Raw genomic sequence first — 19,663 nt, forward strand, 5'->3', positions numbered from 1 at the left:
AGCCTCAAATTTGTTAGATATAAGTGGGACCATAAAGAACTAGCTTAATTTGGGGTCAGTTATAGTGGCTATTGTTGAGTTTACACAGGCAGCCTAATTCAGATTTTTATCCACTAATTGTTATTTTTACCAATCAGATCAGCTGCAGAATTGGGCTGTTTGTATAAACGCTGCCTGTGTGTGTTGATGTAGACCTACAAACTTGGTCATGTTTGTCACATTTGGAACATAAAACTATGGATTATCAAGGCATGACACCCAACTGTTTATATGCCCAGTAAATAGGGGGGATCATTTTACTCTACAAAAGGTCAAATGTATTTGTAAAAACAATAAAACAGTTTACATACAGACAGACTACAAGAAAAGATACAACTGTACTGCCCAATGTGTATAAATCCTGGATGACTGACAGGGGGCGCTGTGTTTAAACCACCACGCAGCCATTTAGGAATCTATATAAATGGATTTATTAATACCTACATTCATTTTTGACAAGTATGTTCGATTACAGACACCTTAATGCATACTTTTAAATTATATTATGTGAACAGATCATGTAATTTTGTGCTTGAAACATTGAAATACCTGAGAAATCCAATCTGGGGTGGCAGGTTGCCTAGTGGTTAGAGCTTTGGACTAGTAACCGAAAGGTTGCAAGATTGAATCCCCGAGCTGACAAGGTAAAAATCTGTCGTTCTGCCCCTGAACAAGGCAGTTAACCCACTGTTCCTAGGCTGTCATTGAAAATAAGATTTTGTTCTTAACTGACTTGCCTAGTTAAATAAAGGTAAAATAAAAATTAATTCCTATGGAGGACTGCACTTTCTGAGGAGTACCAAATTGGTACATCTCAGGAGTAGTCATTCACAGCTAATGTTAGTAATTGGCCAAGTAGAGGCTTTGAAACCACCGGCTGCCATGTGGAAGTGTCATAATACCCAGAAAACCTAGCGGTTAAACAGGGAAATGGTTCCAATCATTTTTCCCATAGGGGATTTTAGAAACACTAGGGGGCTGTTTCGTGTATTCTTACCCTGGCTTGACGGTTTGGTAAGCATGTAAATCTCCGATTCAAAAATGCAAATTAGCATAATGTAAAACTACAAATCCCTGCACGTCATCTCTAGCAGATACCTTTGCTAACAGGTTGTGTGAATCTAACCTATTTATTCATTAGTACATTTAACTAACAGTTAATCCAGAGATTCTTTCCTTTGCCTCGATTCAGCAGTCTCGTCCCGACCATCATGGCATTTGTAGTTCTTTACGATAATCAGCTGCTAATGTGACTACGGTTTTATTTTGGAGGATAAATCCAGGTGAATATATTGATCACCTTTTCCTAGAGATATTTACACGGTTATCAAAACCTCACACCAGGGTAAGCCTACACGAATCACAGCCCTTATTTGAAGTGTTTCTAAAATCCCCTATGGGAAAAATGAACGGTGGAAAAATGATTGGAACCATTTCCCTGTTTGACCTCTAGGATTTATGGGTCATACTGTGGTATTCTATAGCAGGGTTTCCCAAAGTCATCCTGGGGCCCTCCCTGGGTGCACATTTAGTTTTTAGCTTGAGCACTACACAGCTGATTAAAATAACCAACTCATCATCAAGCTTTGGGTATCTGAATCAGCTGTGTAGTGCTAGGGCAAAAACCAAAACAGGGGGGCAGGACTGACTTTGGGAAACCCAGCTCTATAGAATAAGTGGCTTCAAAGCCTCTAATTGGCCAATACACAGCATCAACAATCCAGGGTTTATATACACATAATTGGTACTGCCTCTATTTGGGGAAGCATTGGGAGTTAACCCAAGTAGTTCTAAAATCAGTCACATCACTCCTTTGATGTGAGTACTTGCAAGGACTCTGCATAGTAAAGTCAGTCTGTCGCATGAAATAAAGGCCTTAGGCTGCGTTTACACAGGCAGCCGATTCAGAACCTTTTCCACAATAATTTGTAAGTCGCTCTGGATAAGAGCGTCTGCTAAATGACTAAAATGTAAAATGTAATTGGACAAAAGATCAGAATTGGGCTGTGTAAATGGAAAATATCAGAATTGTGTAAACGGAGCCGTAGCCACGGAAGTATTAATCACCATCTGTCTAAGAATGTGTTCGATTATGCACGTATAGGCCACAGCCACTCCAGAAGGTCTTTATTCACAATAAAAAAAAGGTAAACACCATTTTCGCAATCTTCATTTTTATTTGTTGTTGGTTTACAAAATTAAGATTGCACTATGATATATTCCTTCCTTTTGTTATGAGTAGAAAACCTTTAAAGAATTAGTTGAAAGGCAATTTTTTTTTTTTACAATATATACATTTCGATCTAAATTATAAATATATAGAAAAACAAAAGCACAACCCAGAATAAGTGCTGAACACAGTTTATACAGAAAAAATAGCCTTTGTTTAAAAATACATACAATCAGTAGCATGTTTTTTGTTTTGTTTTTGTTAGCAATAAATTATTTTAATGTGATACTTCAAAAAAAACGGTTACTTTTTTTTTAAGCTGAAGAAACAAGGATGGTTACAGTATACAAAAATGCAATCCATCAAAAGGTCAGGAATACAACAAGCTTGCAACTCTCAATGTTAACAGACAACAGTAACTTGATTATGCCATTCTTAGTGCAAATTTAGGAAAATGAAAAAGACCTAGTTAAAAGATAAATTGCAGTAAATTTTTTCAAACCGTGTTTGTCCGTTTCCCCAGGTTTATAATGCATATTACTTCACGTGAGCGTTATGCCATAGGTGAAGCATGGGACACAAACTGTTAGATTGAGACATTTTTTGGATTTATTGGAATGTGCCTGATGAGGAAATATATTTAGGACAATCTGAAGCACAGAAGAGAGAGGGCTATGAGATGGGTAACTACGAGAACACGGGCCTGAGCTATTGGATGTCTGGGGTATGTTTGAATCTGTCAGAAAGTGGGTAAAGAATCTGCACATACAAGTATATCCAAGTGCAAATCTGCTCAAAATCTTTGTCAGCATTAAAATGTATTAAACAACAAAAAAAAGGACAAAAGATAATGTTCCATAAAAGAAACAGAGTTTGATCTTTGCCCTAAGATCGCATAAACACTTAAAATCACCAACAATTCACAACACTTACCGACAAACAAACCCATCACAAGTCTCAAACATAAAAAAACATTAAAAAAATTATAATAAATACAGCAAGAGTCGCAGCACAGAATGAAGAAATAAAACAGCACTAAAATGTGTATTGGTTAGTTTCACCACTGTTGTTAGGGAAAACAATAACATTTATCTTAACTCCCCACCAATCAATACATGTCTAAGATTTCTTCCTGAGATTGCTATAATAGGTCAGATCTAGCCAGTAACTACAGGGGGGTGGAATACTTTGGTATCTCTTTGCATTCTAAAGTTCTGGCAGAAGCTGTAAAAGTTGGAACAATTCTACTTAAGTCACAAGCAGAATCAGATAAAAGAACTGGAAAGAAACAACCCTGTACAGCAGTACAGCACAGTGCAATATTATTTGGTGGCAGGTTATAAACTTATTTTTTTGTTTTTATAATCTTGAAAACTAGAAACGTCCCTGACCTAAAGTATCATCAGGATAACAATCTAAAAACAAAATGTCCCTTAAATATAAATAACAATTATAATGATCATAATAACAAGGATGACAAAAACATCAAGAGCACATTGCTTTTATCCCCATCACAATGTTTATACAAAGTTCCTAAGTATTTCAGATGTCTTTAACTACAGACTACGAGTAGAACAAAAAGAAAGAGGAATACAATTCTTACCATGCACAGGTGAATCTATAACCTTCGGCTGTGGAGCATAAACAGTACTTAGACTTCTAAAACATCTGCTATTCAAAATGTCTTGTTTATTGCTTTTGATTGGTTGAACTTACCCAGGCTTTTCATGAACAAATTACAGTGCATCCATTTCACAAAGACAGACAGATCTCACAGATTCTGAAATGTAATATACGATATACATATAATATGGACTAAAACAAATATTCATATTAATATTGGTCAGAAAGTTGAACAAAACAAAATAACAAATGCACTCGACACTTTCCTGAGAGCTTCAAATGAAAAGCAAACCATGGGTCACATCGTTGGATGAATGTTGTGTAGACTTAAAGTAGGATATTTGACACCATTTTAAAACCATCCACCCAATTGCATTAAACCAGCAGTGTCTATCCCATCTAACCCCTGTTCTCGGTTTATCACAAGGCCTGGGAAAGCAGGATTCCAACACAGAACAGTCTGCCGATGGGCTGAAGAGACCACTATAGTGTAGGGTCCACAGACAGACATACACATACTGAGTTGTGGTGTGGGGGCTATCCCTGGCCCACCACCATCATAGATCCAACAGTGGGTAAGTTAAATACAAATATAATAAATTAAAATGCCAATGCTTCGAGTATAAATCTATACATTAGGCCTATATGGGTTTCAAAGACTACATTTAAGTAGGTTTCCAAAGGCACTGTTACAATGGCAGACTTTTCTATACCCCTCCCTTCTTTGTTTTTAAGCGAGAGACAGGAGTGAGTGATGATAGAAACCGCAGGGAGAGGGGGACACAAGGGAGAGGAAGGGGCTAAAACTAAAACATTTCACCCCTATGAACCAATCTGCCCTGTGTTGATTTTTCCAGTTTGAAGTTTTTGAGTGGAGCCCTTGGTTTAAACAAACCAAGCGTTGCAAGATAGCCCAATTCAAGTCGATGCAATGACGATGAGGCAACACAGAAAAGTAAACACACAACAGATGTGCATGAAAGGCAGTTGGAAGCCAGCAACGTTACCAATGATACCCAACATAACCAGTAGGGGAAGCTGTGGTTCTAGAAAAATATGTTTATACACTGTGATTTCCTCAACAAAGCAACACAATTCCAACTGTGATGGATCATTTAAAAAGCACATGCGCTTTTGATAGTCTTAAAAACAAAATCAAACCCAGGTGGAATTGTGTTTCTTCATTAAGTCAAGTCTCGGTGTAAAACTGTGGTTTTGAGCCCCCCTGCTCTCTCAATGAAGGGACCCGGCCAATTCCACCCGGGTCATTCGTTCACCATCTCCGAATGAGACCAAACCATTTGGTCTAGTGAACGTGCCCCTGGCCTGTGGATCCAGAGCCTGGAGAGGGATGGGGAGGAGAAGAGCACAGGACAGGCAGTGGTGTGACTAGGCCCTGAGGGGAGCGTTCCCGCTCAGCAGCTAGAGGACAGACAGACACATTGAAGAGGTTGTTACGCAGAGTCCCATTCGTTCGGCTGGTACTGGATAACCGACTGGCGGTCCGCACTGGTCCGCATCATGTTGTCAAGGACCTCGCGCGCGTTGATGAGTGTGTCCGTGCTGCAGTGGCTGTTGGCTAGAGGGAGGGGCTGCTGTTCTGAGGGGGCCAGGGCCGAGGAGGAAAAGTGAGAGGGGGTGGAGGGGGACGAGAGGTGGCAGGACGAGACGTGAGCCACTGTGTTGGAGGAAGAGGAGGAGGTAGAAGAGGTGGAGGGGTTAGTAGCCGTCTGGCTGGACAGAGAGTAAGGCAGAGAGTCTGGATGGTCAAGGATATAGTAGTCCTGGTGGGCGCTGTTGATTAAAGGCTGATCTGACCACTGCTGTAGCTGTGGTTGTATCTGCTGTGGCGACTGTAGCTGCCGCTGTTTGATCAGCGGTGGCTGTAGAGGTTGCTGCAGAATATGTGCAGTGTTCTGGGCGGCGAGTGCGTGCCGCGATATCAGTCTCTCCAGGTCAAAGTCGGAGCCCCCTGTCAGGCTGACCAGGCCCAGGCCTCCCTCCGTGCTATCTGGGGAGGGAGAGGAGCTCATCGTCAGGTCCAGGACCTCCTCCCCAACCCGAAAGGGCTTGGTGGTGGAGGTTGGAGCGTGCTGCATTGGGGGCAGGGAGGGGAAGTAGTGGGGGAAGTGGGAGAAGATGCTGGCCATGCTGGGGAGCTGGTTGATCGGGCTGGGCTGGGGTTTGACCTGTGGAGGTTTGGGCTGTAGTAGAGGCTTGACCTGTAAAGGCTTGGCCTGGGTCAGGCTCAGGCTCTGGTAGAAGTTCTGAGTCCTGTGGCTCTGAGACAGGCTCTGGGGCTGGCTGTAGGGCTTGGCCAGCAGGTGCATGTCCTGAAGCTGCCGCTGCTCGGCTAGCCTCTGCTCCTGGGCATGCTGCTCCCTCTCCTTGCGCCTCCTCTTTACCTCCTCATCCATTTTGAGAAGCTCCACTCGCACGCGGGCCACGCAGTTCTCTGGGATCTTGATACCTAGGAGAGAAAGAGAGGGTATTAGGTTTACATTCGTTTATACAAGTTGATCATTTGGCTCAGTCGATAGCAGCATAGCCTGTTGTGCCATTTGATTTTGGCCACTGAAAAAACGCATTTGCCAAGACATTCAGTGATGGGGTGTGTGTGTGTGAATTGCATGAAGTTGTTGTGTACTCACCGACTTGCTTGTTACTATTTTTGGTTTTGAGGCGTACGATCTGCAGGATGCTGGAGCTGGTGATGTCAGAGACCACGTCAGCCACACGCTTCCAGACGCGCAGCAGTGCCCCGCACAGCATGTGGTACTGGCGCAGACGCATACCCTGCAGACACTCCTGTCCCTCCTCGATCTTCTTACACTTCCCGTTCCAGTTAGCATGGCTACATTTCCCAAAGGAGAAGTTGAACTGGCTCTCCCAGCTGTCCTTGGCTTGGTCTGGGGTCACCTAGGAGGGGAACCCCATATAAAACATTCTTATGTTAAACACTTTTTTGTATATACACTGCTCAAAAAAATAAAGGAAACACTTAAACACAATGTAACTCCAAGTCAATCACACTTCTGTGAAATCAAACTGTCCACTTAGGAAGCAACACTGATTGACAATAAATTTCACATGCTGTTGTGCAAATGGAATAGACAACAGGTGGAAATTATAGGCAATTAGCAAGACACCCACAATAAAGGAGTGGTTCTGCAGGTGGTGACCACAGACCACTTCTCAGTTCCTATGCTTCCTGGCTGATGTTTTGGTCACTTTTGAATGCTGGCGGTGCTTTCACTCTAGTGGTAGCATGAGACGGAGTCTACAACCCACACAAGTGGCTCAGGTAGTGCAGCTCATCCAGGATGGCACATCAATGCGAGCTGTGGCAAGAAGGTTTGCTGTGTCTGTCAGCGTAGTGTCCAGAGCATGGAGGCGCTACAAGGAGACAGGCCAGTACATCAGGAGACGTGGAGGAGGCCGTAGGAGGGCAACAACCCAGCAGCAGGACCCCTACCTCTGCCTTTGTGCAAGGAGGAGCAGGAGGAGCACTGCCAGAGTCCTGCAAAATGACCTCCAGGCCACAAATGTGCATGTGTCTGCTCAAACGGTCAGAAACAGACTCCATGAGGGTGGTATGAGGGCCCGACGTCCACAGGTGTGGTTTGTGCTTACAGCCCAACACCGTGCAGGACGTTTGGCATTTGCCAGAGAACACCAAGATTGGCAAATTCGCCACTGGCGCCCTGTGCTCTTCACAGATGAAAGCAGGTTCACACTGAGCACGTGACAGACGTGACAGAGTCTGGAGACGCCGTGGAGAACGTTCTGCTGCCTGCAACATCCTCCAGCATGACCGGTTTGGCGGTGGGTCAGTCATGGTGTGGGGTGGCATTTCTTTGGGGGGCCGCACAGCCCTCCATGTGCACGCCAGAGGTAGCCTGACTGCCATTAGGTACCGAGATGAGATCCTCAGACCCGTTGTGAGACCATATGCTGGTGCGGTTGGCCCTGGGTTCCTCCTAATGCAAAACAATGCTAGACCTCATGTAGCTGGAGTGTGTCAGCAGTTCCTGCAAGAGGAAGGCATTGATGCTATGGACTGGCCCGCCCATTCCCCAGACCTGAATCCAATTGAGCACATCTGGGACATCATGTCTCGCTCCATCCACCAACGCCACGTTGCACCACAGACTGTCCAGGAGTTGGCGGATGCTTTAGTCCAGGTCTGGGAGGAGATCCCTCAGGAGACTATCCGCCACCTCATCAGGAGCATGCCCAGGCGTTGTAGGGAGGTCATACAGGCACGTGGAGGCCACACACACTACTGAGCCTCATTTTGACTTGTTTTAAGGACATTACATCAAAGTTGGATCAGCCTGTAGTGTGGTTTTCCACTTTAATTTTGAGTGCGACTCCAAATCCAGACCTCCATGGGTTGATAAATTGGATTTCCATTGATTATTTAATAAGATTATTTCATTCATTCAGATCTAAGATGTGTTCCCTTAATTTTTTTGAGCAGTTTATATTGGACCTTACATTACAGGATAGAAACAGGGCTGTATTTCCTGTTTCACTACTTTGTTTATTCCACTAGAGGGAAGCATACACTACAGAAAACCACAACAGAGACATTTCCCACAAAACAACAAAGAGAAATCTCTTTGCCATGTTCCGAGTGGAAACCTGTGTGCATGTCAGTAAACCCGATAGCTGTTCCTTCAGCCGACCAACAGACTGCTATCCGTGTGGGTGTGTCCCTGTGTGTGCACGGTGTGTGTGTGAGACAGACCTACCTTGCGGTAGCGTTGCTGCAGGTTGTCCAGGCTCTCGGGGTGGGCCTGCTTGCCGATGTTGGGCTTGTAGACGATGAAGTTCCTCCCTCGGCCCTGCTCCGCCAATAGCACACAAGGGTGGTTCCCCCGCAACTGAGGAACACATAGGAGACGGAAATGATTTTAAAGTTCTGTAAAATACTTTAATGTGTTTTCCTCTGGGCACATTGAACTCCATCTGTACAATTGTTTTAAACCACCAATAAATCAAATCAAGAAAGAAGCGGAAGATTTATACTGCGTTTAACTGGGACACAGGCAGTGTTGAAGTGTTTGCCCGGAGGGTAATTGAAGACTGAATAGTAATTTCATTGTTGAATTGTAGTATGAACCAAGTGAATGTGACTACAGTATAATTAAGAAAATCCAACATCAGAAAGGACGAGACAGTGTATATTGTTCACTCTTGCCACTACAATTAATACTGAATAAATGATCCTTCTTTAGGTTCACAATTCCATTCTACTCCCTTGATGTGGGATGAAAGAGCCCCAAATCCAGAGAACAGAGAATTGAACAGAGGAAACTGGACCCATCTGAACTGTCATTCACCTCTGGGAAACAGCCAGTCTGGAAGCTGTTCCAGCGCTGATTGAGCCCTGAAGAGGTACAGGGACTCACAGTATCACAGGCTTCCTGGTACTGCGTCAGTGTGCGTGCTGGGACATGCAGAGCATCGCTCTCTGCTCTATGGTAGCCAGCTAGACTCACCTTGTAGGAGAGATAGAAGCCTTCGTCAGGACTGTTGAGGTTCTGGGCCTTCTCGTAGGCCTCCTCCCAGGGCATCCCTCTATCCACGCTGATCTATAAGGGTGACAGGCAGAGGGAAAAGGTTAGAGTAGCTGTATGGGAAAGCAATATGCAGAGTACCCACTATGGGCATGAGTCAATATTCTAACACACAAAACTCTGTGCCCAAACACACCCCCCCCCCGCATGCACAGATCTCGGTCCTGGTTGTGTTGGTTTGAAACGTCAACTCTAGGTTAGCCTGCAGCGAAGGCAAGGCAGGAAGCCGGAGACACTAGTAATTATCTCTTTGCCTCTTTGGTTGTGTATGTGGGAAACACCGCTCTCTTGTTCTGTCGTGTCAATGATAGGAAGTGTTTTGTTTTTATTTCTAGTTTTAGTCTCTGAGATGTAATGTCTACTTTTCAGGCCAGAGAAGAGGCTCAAACAGCAGCACTGATTTAGTTGCAAATCTATGTACATTTGGTATGAGGCGCCACTGCAAAAATATAGATCGATAATCCTATTGTACATGAATAATGTACCAGTGTACCATAGGAGCGATGCCTACCTTGTAGAGCACGACCTGTCCGTCCTGGGGGTTACCCACTGTCATGAAGGTCTCCTGTTTCTCCTCATAAATTTCATCGTTACCTGGGGCCAGATCTGAAAGACAGGACACAGTGTTCCAGTCAGGAGACATATCTATCATCTCTATACAGAGCCTCAGTACCATCACAAGCAATCAGCCTCATGCTTCTGTTCATGGAAAAATATTCTAGGAAGGCCAAATGCAGCACGGCGGATTTCTTTGACTGGCATGTGGAATGCTATTCATTTGCAATACTGTGCAGCATATGGTGCTAAATGTATATAGTTGGCCTTTACTATACAACCTAAGGGGCTCCAAAGTTGCACAGGGGTTTAAGGCACTGCGTGCTAGAGGCGTCACTACAGACCCTGGTTCGATTCCAGGCTGTATCACAACCGGCTGTGATTGAGAGTCCCATAGGGCGGCGCACAATTGGCCCAGCGTCGCCCGGGTTAGGGTTTGGCAAGGGGGAGGCCGTTATTGTAAATAAGAATTTGTTCCTAACCGATTTGCCTAGTAAAATAAATAAGGGAAAGTGCACCCTTTTATTGACTCAGGTTTTATGTGTAGACATAAAATATCCAAGCGCCACTACCACCTCATGTTAAGAGTCTCCATAATGTAATGTAGAAATGCTGCCTAGAGTGAGTGTTGGAAGTCTATACCTAAGATGCCCATGTCATATTTGCCCTCCTTCTTGTCCTTTTCGATCAGGTAGTCAAAGTTGTCAGTGAAGTACTGGAACAGAGAGTTCTGCTTGTGGACCTCCAGGCCCAGGATCCGGTTGAGGAACTTGGTGATGCTGCAGTCTTTCTCAGTACTGAGACCAAAGCGAGGCTCCTTGCAGAAGATGCCCACGTCCATCATGCCATGCTTCATGTCTGAAACAGGGAATAAAGTCATTATTTCAATGTAGCTTTGGACAGGACTTGCATAATGTTTGGGACACATTCCGAAACACGCACTCAACATACCTCTGAAGAACAGGGCATCGCCCCCGGGGTAGCCTTTGGGAGGGGACACCTTGCTCTCAATGTGACCCAGGATGGCTTTGGTGATCTTATCTAGAGCCTTGGTACCATACTACAGAGAATACAAATAGGGATACAGGTCATTTAAGATGTCAGGTAATGCCAATTTGGCTTCTATACAAGCCGAAGAATGATCTCTGTTGGAATAATTCAAGCCAGTGCATACCTTGTTTTCAAAGTTGTATTTGCTCAGGTCTCTGGACTCTGTGGCTCTCCTGTCACCGTGGGTCAATGCACCCTGGACATAGGAACACACTGTTAGCACTAAAGCCTTACTGAATCACCAGCTACAAACACACAATTTTCTCAACTGCAGCAGACACCTAAAGCATAGAGGCACTGAATTGACACCACTGCCAAAACATGTCAAATGTTGTGCAGATTGTGACTGAAGGTCCACTTGAAGCCAGCTGCTGCTGCATTAGCTGGTGCCCACAAAGGAATGTTCTGGGATGAAAACAAAGGGGTGTTTCTGCCAGATATGAGGTCACTGCTCATCTGGAGGCAGCCAAACATGTATTCAGTGGCTAGGAGGGAGGCGAAGAAGAGAGGCTAGGTCCTGGCATGACATAACCCATTCTGAGGCTGGCAGAGACACCTCCCTCCCACCTCCCTTCAGAAAGAAAAGGCAAATAAATGACTGGAGTAAAGACATTACAATATGGAAAACTGTCTCATAGGAATCTCATATAATTACCCAGACCTGGATGTGTTCCAAAGTCTGAAAATAACCTTATTATTCAGACCAAAGGAGGACCGGAGGCATTTCCCGGGTTTGAAATGTTGCGTGAAAGGTGTTTATGTGACCTCAGGTGACTCAGAGCAGCTGGTCAATAGGACAGAGCAGTGCCAAGACAGGGTGAGGGCTGGGATAGTGGGGGGGATGGGAAGAGTCCTAGCACTCTGACTAGGGGAGATATACTAGTAAAAGGGTGGCCTCTGCTCTTAAGTTATTAGCTCAGCATACCAATCTTCACTCCAGTAAAACACAGACTTATGGGATGTGGAGTAGATGAGGCTAGAGCCGCACGTACCAGGCTCTCCAGTCTCTTGGCCACGATGGAGGCAAAGCGTCTCTCCCCGGCCAGCTCAGAGATGAGGAAAATGTACTCTGGAGCCGTCACCTGGTTGGAGCGATGGGTACGACCTGGTGAATCACACACAGAGGAGGAAGACCAGTCAGAACAGACTGACTCAGATGGAACTAGTTGGTTAGGTTGATTTCAATGATGTATGAACAGAGGATGATTTCCTGGTAAATCTGTCTCTGAATAGAGAAGTGTCTTACTAAGAGCCACCCACCACATCTTTTCTATGGAACATATTTTTCCTGGAACACCTAGGCCTCCTGACTGTTTGTGTGTGTGTGTATTGTTGTTAGTGTAAATCGTGTCTGTCAATCAGGCCCCACACATGCCAACCCACACAGTAAGTTGCTCCCCAAGGGAGCACGGCTGACGGGAAGTCAGTTAATTACTTGCAAACAATTCATTCACAGACCGCAATGTGTGTTTGTGTACACAGGCCTGCTTTTCACTGTTGTTGGGTGCAAAATTGCTGTATATCTAGCAGACAGCACCGGATATTAAGGCTAATTATATTATTCTGATAGTTGAACACCTCTCTCCCTGCATCCAGACAAAACTGCACCACCTCCAAATTAAGTTTCACAGCATTAATAAAAGTGACTCATTCTAATCATTAGAATGTCTCGCCTCCTTAGGTCCAAAAAGACAAAACATATTTTAATTTGATATACATCAAATTATGAAATCTGTCTTTAGGGAAGGCCATTTGAAGAGGCAGCAGATACTAATGAAATTACATTTCATCAGGCTAGGGTGAAACCAGCTAGCAGTGGATTGTGTGAAGAGAGATTACAGGTTACACACACTGAGTGACAGTGTGTGTGTGTAACCTGCATTACGAGAGTCTAACCCTGACCCTAACCATGAATACGACCTCTAAACTTAACCTAACTGACTCCTGACCTTTAACCCCTGGTCCTCTCCAGACTCACCAAACTGCTGAATGGCTCTGTCTGCACTCCAGGGCAGCTCCAGCGTCATGTGGACCCTCCGACACTGGTTCTTCACCCGCTTGTCTGCCTGCAGGGAGATGCCCGAGCTGGCCGCCTCTGAGATGATGGCCACCAGCTGGGGAGTGGAGGAGAGAGGGGTGGAGGAGAGCGGGACGGAGGTTAGCGGATAGAAAAAAAACACTAACACTGCAAGACAGACCACAGAATAATGCCTTTGTATGCTGTCATAACATATCACAGGATTGTGATTTTCGAAACAAGAACAAACACATTTTGTGAGCGAGGCCCTTCGACACTCAGCCACTTGTGATACATGTTGAATGGTTCTAGAGAGGTTGCCTGGTGCTCAAATAGCGGTCCAGTCCAGTGTCTCACCTTCTCTCCGCACATGAAGCGGTCCTTCTCCTTAAGGTTGATGTGGTCGATGGTATGGCTCTGCTCCGCACGCGACTCGTAGCGCACGCTCCCGTCAGGCCGTCGCACCACACGCCCCTTACGACCAGTCATCTACAAGAGAGGTTAGAAGGCGTCAACGGAGAACGTACAGCCCAGTTTGTATCCAACATTCATCTCACCCTTCTTCTGATGGAGCCCTTACATTACAAATACTTCATTCAAACGTCTCTCTTTCAGAGTACTCTTTTTCTATCAGGTTGAAAGGACACTTCTCTGCAACATAGGGGTACGTACCTCCGAGACTTTCTCTGGACCTCCCAACTTGTCGATGAGTTCATCCAGAGTGTTCAGAGGTAGCTCCTTCCCCAGGTCAGCGATCTTGTTCAGGAGGTCCTGCTTCATCTCCTCTATCCTTGCTGTAGAGAACCCAACCAACCCCAGACAGAGAGGCATGTTAACGACTGTAACCAGAGTCACACACAGTCATAAAACCACCAAGGAGAGACCACAGCAAGATGCCCCCCAAATGTCTGCCAAGTGTTTTTACTGTCGACGAAGATGACGTCGTCGTCGTTGTTGTTGTCCAGCAGGGAGTCGGGTGAGGAGTTGGAGTCGGTGTCCATGCCGTCCGTGTCCGTGCTGCTGTCGTCACTGATGTTGATTACACCCCCCGGATCCACCATGGTGTGCTTTGGGAACTTGGGCTGCCGGCCCCTGGGCTTACCTAGTGGACAGAGCGCACATGAGTGAATTCAGACTGTGGCTCAGTGGCTTCACCTGAATAGTCCATGATGAGATTTTGACCGGACGTGATGAGGCAACACTTTGCGACATATAAAAATAAAATTTATATTATCATTATATAATAGGAGTGTAACGGTTCACCACGTATTGTGGTTTTGGGGTCACACGGTTTGGTTTCGGTACAACTGGAAAATTAAATGCCACCCATAATGTTCAGCATCCACAAGGTTCCTGGCATTGTCTGTTGTGACCGGATTGTTATGTTGGGCCTTTCAAGTTTCCACTCGGATGCTGTGAGGTGGGACCATGTAGGAGGTGGGAATTTAACCGTTATGACGTTGTCCATACTCTAGTCCAGTTGAGTATGGACGAGGTCCATACTCTAGTCCAGTTGGTGGCGGTAATGCACCTTAAAGTTGCCAACCGCCATATAAAATCCACAGAAGAAGAATGAATGAGACAAGATTAATCAAAGAAAAACTAACTAGGTTTCCCCTTTTATCTATGGATAAATTGTCGGTGTAGAGAACACACAATGTTGTGTGACTCAAGGACCATACTGTGCGCATTTCAGGTAAAACAACAACCCAATGTTAATCTCGCAGGACAAATCAGCTAGCAACAGTAAGCTAGCTATGTTTTCTGTGTGTTTCGACCTTAATATAGTTTGGTTTTGGTATTTTAACCTGTGTGTCATGAACACGTCCAATAGGGATAGACAAAATCAACATGCATGCGCGGAGCTGGTTTGGTCATCATGTTAAGAGTTTCCGTCTTGCTCCTGTATACAGGGATGTCGTCGATGTAAATGTGTCAACATATTTGAGGTGTTGGCAGCTGCATAGGCTATTGTCATTGAGCATGGCATCATACTGTTAATGTGTTATCCACAACTCTGTCCATTGTCGTTGTAATCTACTGGGAAGCCAAAATGTTCCCAAACCACTCACCATCGTACAGAACTAGTTCCCGTCTGCTCCTCACAAAAGGACATTTTGAAATGTGCCAATTAAGATTTGAACTTTGATTACAACGTGGGCATAGGCTCTAGTTGTTTTAACAGAATCATCTTAGATTTACTGATGAGGTAGAGACCTACAACGCAGCATATGCACGTCACATAGGCCTTGTTTTTGTTATGTATTAGTTTGAGTTCACATTGTGGACAGAAGCGAGGTCCCGTACCATACGGGACGTCGGTACGAATACTGTTACACCACTGTTATATATGCAAACTCTTGACCTGACAACACAAATGCTAATTTGGACAAAGCACCTCACAAGGGGAGCGCAGAGCTTTTAGTATTTTAGCTGACGTACGTTTTCTTTTGTTTCCAGGCGCTTTCTCTCTCCTCGGCTTCTCAGAGGGAAAGTGTTTCTGTACCAGAGCTTTGAACACCCCCCTGAGGAGAAAAGACCAGACAGACAGAAGGTTATCATCTGAATCTACCACTGTGGAAGGCTGACAGGATGTCAGGACAGTTCTGACAGGTTATAGAGATGTGAGTGACAAGCTCTGATTGACCTTATCTTATACATTTCATGTCTCCCAGAGTCAGACGGTCCAGACAGACAGACTGTCCAGACAGACAGAGAGGGTAATTTCCATCCTGACACCTAGGTATGCTCCCGGGTAGAACATGACTGCAGGTACAGATCTAGGATCAGCTTAACCTCCCCAAATCCTAGCCCTTAACCATTAGCTGGGAAAACAGATTAATTTAATTTGGATCAGTGTCTAGGGGAAGATTCATCCTACACCCTCAGGTAGTGATGTTTAAGAGAGAAAAGTGAAGGGTTCTGACTAAACCTTTGACTGAAGCTGGAGAGTGACAAATGGAATGTCTTTTAACTAGGAACTGGTAATGTACCCGGCAACAGACAAATTATTAATGTGAAAACCACAGGTGCGTCAGACAGAAAAGTCCCAGTTACACTAGATGAAAGCTGTGGTGTTGTGTGTGAGGTTTGAGTCAGGGCTGAACCAAAGATCAATTTGCTCCAATACTCTACCTTAACCAAGGCTTCAGAGAGCCAAGGACACAATACTTACTCTGCTGCGGATACGAATCTGTCCAGGTGTCCATCGTTCTCATCCAGGACCTCTCTGGTTCGGGCCTCTCCTGTAGACTGCAGACCAATCACAATGCACTGGGGAGGGGAGAAACAAGACACATGAGAAGGGCGTCACACTTAAACATAGCAACAAGGAAAAACATGGGTCTATTTTATTTTCCCATTCAAATGCATGGATAATTGTGATAACGCCTATTGGCCAGAGATTCCCATCTAAATGACAATCATGGTTAAATAAAGGATGAATTAATTAATACAAGTGCTGGTCAGTCTCACCTTGCCAGCCTCCAGCTCCTTATTGGCCAGCTCCACCAGGCAGCGGACCTTGGCGGCGATGCAGAGGTATTTGAAGAAGCGCTGGTGAGACGACCAGAACTGACCCCACAGGGACTTCCTGCTGACCAGACACAGCTCATCCGCAGCACGCATGAACACGGCCAGAGTCTCCGCCCACTGAGGAGGACACACACAGTCACTTCACGAGCACTCACATCTTTAGACATACTGTAACAGGGCAGTTACACACACTTCACTGGATACACACACACACACACACAGGTAAATTTACTAGCAGTCACACAGTCTACACACAAACAAATGCAGTCACCGCTCACATTTCTCCACATAAAAACAAATCACACATCACTACCTACCTGCACGCACATTAGTGATGGGGGGGGGGGGGGGGGGGAATCTGAAGTTAAATATATTATTTTAGCGCTAGTTGGTGATACCTGCACCAAAACACCAGTATTTGTCCTTCATAGCTTACATTCCATCTTTTTAAACAGGAAACAATTTGTTTTCAGCACTTTTATTTCCATGACTGATCAGAATTCATTTTTACATGCTATCGCGCTCTCTCTCACACACACACACACACACACACACACACAACACATAATATAGACATATACAGTACCAGTCAAAGGTTTGGACACACCTACTCATTCAAGGGTTTTTATTTTACTATTTTCTACATTGTAGAATAATAGTGTAGACATCAACACTATGAAATAACAGAGTCATGCAGTAACCAAAAAATGCCTTTATGACAGCTTTGCATTCTCTTAACCAGTTTCACAAGGTAGTCACCTGGAAGGCATTTCAATTAACAGGTGTGCCTTGTTAAAAGTTAATTTGTGGAATTTCTTTCCATCTCAATGCGTTTGAGCCAATCAGTTGTGTTGTGACAAGGTAGGGGTGGTATACAGAAGATAGCCCTATTTGGTAAAAGACCAAGTCCATATCATGGTAAGAACAGCTCAAATACGCAAAGAGAAACGACAGTCGATCATTACTTTAAGACATGAAGGTCAGTCAATCCGGAAAGTGTCAAGAACTTTGAAAGTTTCTCCAAGTGCAGTCGCAAAAACCATCAAGTGCTATAATGAAACTGGCTCTAGTGAGGACCACCACAGGAAAGGAAGACCCAGAGTTACCTCCGCTGCAGAGGATACGTTCATGACCGCACCTCAGATTGCAACCCCAAAAAATGCTTCACAGAGTTCAAGCAACAGGCTTTCATGGTCAAATTGCTGTAAAGAAACCATTATTAAAAGGACACCAATAATAAGAAGAGACTTGCTTGGGCCAAGAAACACAAGCAATGGACATTAGATCGGTGGAAATCTGTCCTTTGGTCTGATGAGTCCAAATGTAAGATTTTTGGTTCCAACGGCCGTGTCTTTGTGAGATGCAGAGATGGTTTGGGATGAGTTGGACCGCAGAGTGAAGGAAAAGCATAAGTGGGAACTCCTTCAAGCACTGTAGGAAAAGCATTCCTCATGAAGCTGGTTGAGAGAATGCCAAGAGTGTGCAAAGCTGTCATCAAGGCAAAGCGTGGCTACTTTGAAGGATCTAAAATAAACTCAGCAAAAAAAGAAAAGTCCCTTTTTCAGGACCCTGCCTTTCAAAGATAATTCGTAAAATCCAAATAACTTCACAGATCTTCATTGTAAAGGGTTTAAACACTGTTTCCCATGCTTGTTCAATGAACAATAAACAATTAATGAACATGCACCTGTGGAACGGTCGTTAACTTCACTAGGGTAGGGGGCAGCATTCGGAATTTTGGATGAAAAGCGTGCCCAAATTAAACTGCCTGCTACTCAGGCCCAGAAGCTAGGATATGCATATAAGTGGTATATTTGGACAGAAAACACTGTAAAGTTTCCAAAACTATTAAAATAATGTATGCGAGTATAACAGAACTGATATGGCAGGCGAAAACCTGAGGAAAATCCATCCAGGAAGTACTATTATTTTGAAAGACTTTTTCCATTGAAAGCCTATCCACCATACAAAGACTTAGGACATAGTTAACGAGCTCTATGGCTTCTTCTACATGTGGCCAGTCTTTAGGCATTGTTTCAGGCTTTTACTCTGAAAAATGAGGGAGATACAGCACTTTCAATGAGTGGACAGTGGAAATCTCCAGACATGAAACCAGCGTGTGATCAGGAGCGCGCCTTTGTTTCTCCTTTTCTATTGACGAAGCTTTTGTCCGGTTGAAATATTATTGATTATTTATGTCAAAAACAACCTGAGGATTGATTTTAAACATCGTTTGACATGTTTCTACAAACTTTTATTGTACTTTTTTTTACTTTTCGTCTGGATGTTGAGAGCGCGCTTTGTGCCTTTGGATTACTGAACATAACGTGCCAACTTCAACTGAGGTTTTTGGGCATAAAGAGGGACATTATCAAACAAAACAAACATTTATTGTGTAACATGAAGTCCTGTGAGTGCCATCTGATGAAGATCAAAGGTTAGTGATTCATTTAATCGCTATTTCTGACTTTTGTGAGCCCTCTCCTTGGCTGGAAAATGGCTGTATGGTTTTCTGTGACTAGGCGCTGACCTAACATAATCGCATGGTGTGCTTTCGCCGTAAATCCTTTTTGAAATCTGAGACTGTGGTTGGATTAACAAGAAGTGTATCTTTAAAATGGTGTATAATACTTGTATGTTTGAATTTTAATTATGGGATTTCTGTTGTTTTGAATTTGGCGCCCTGCAATTTCACTGGCTGTTGTCGAGGTGGGACGCTATCGTCCCACTGATACCAGAGAGGTTAAGACACTAACAGCTTACAAACAGTAGGCAATTAAGGTCACAGTTATGAAAACTTTGGACAGTAAAGAGACCATTCTACTGACTCTGAAAAACACCAAAAGAAAGATACCCAGGGTCCCTGCTCATCTGCGTGAACGTGCCTTAGGCATGCTGCAAGGAGGCATGAGGACTGCAGATGTGGCCAGGGCAATAAATTGCAATGTCTGTACTGTGAGACGTCCAAGACAGCGCTACAGGGAGACAGGAAGGACAGCTGATCGTCCTCGCAGTGGCAGACCACGTGTAACAACACCTGCACAGGATCGGTACATCCAAACATCACACCTGCGGGACAGGTACAGGATG

General features: G+C 44.5%; 1 protein-coding gene across 6 annotated transcripts in view; it reads right to left on the reverse strand.

The window, feature by feature from the left end:
• Nucleotides 1-2,384: 2,384 nt before the first annotated feature.
• LOC106613723 (protein strawberry notch homolog 2) overlaps nt 2,385-19,663 on the reverse strand; it is a 118,755-nt gene continuing 101,476 nt past the window's right edge. For all 6 annotated transcript variants that reach the window (XM_014216274.3, XM_014216273.3, XM_045687465.2 and 3 more), the window contains 16 exons: nt 16,514-16,690; nt 16,215-16,312; nt 15,482-15,564; nt 13,965-14,141; nt 13,712-13,833; nt 13,397-13,528; nt 13,001-13,136; nt 12,015-12,127; nt 11,147-11,218; nt 10,924-11,032; nt 10,615-10,830; nt 9,929-10,023; nt 9,340-9,432; nt 8,590-8,721; nt 6,484-6,751; nt 2,385-6,302 (listed from right to left, as the gene is read on the reverse strand). In XM_014216274.3, the coding sequence (XP_014071749.3) occupies nt 5,287-6,302; nt 6,484-6,751; nt 8,590-8,721; nt 9,340-9,432; nt 9,929-10,023; nt 10,615-10,830; nt 10,924-11,032; nt 11,147-11,218; nt 12,015-12,127; nt 13,001-13,136; nt 13,397-13,528; nt 13,712-13,833; nt 13,965-14,141; nt 15,482-15,564; nt 16,215-16,312; nt 16,514-16,690 (3,039 nt within the window). In that variant the 3' untranslated portion in view covers nt 2,385-5,286. The remainder of the gene's footprint in view (nt 6,303-6,483; nt 6,752-8,589; nt 8,722-9,339; nt 9,433-9,928; nt 10,024-10,614; nt 10,831-10,923; nt 11,033-11,146; nt 11,219-12,014; nt 12,128-13,000; nt 13,137-13,396; nt 13,529-13,711; nt 13,834-13,964; nt 14,142-15,481; nt 15,565-16,214; nt 16,313-16,513; nt 16,691-19,663) is intronic.

The sequence above is a fragment of the Salmo salar genome, chromosome 10 (assembly GCF_965601325.2).
Source record: "Salmo salar chromosome 10, fSalSal1, whole genome shotgun sequence".
NCBI lineage: Eukaryota > Metazoa > Chordata > Actinopteri > Salmoniformes > Salmonidae > Salmo > Salmo salar.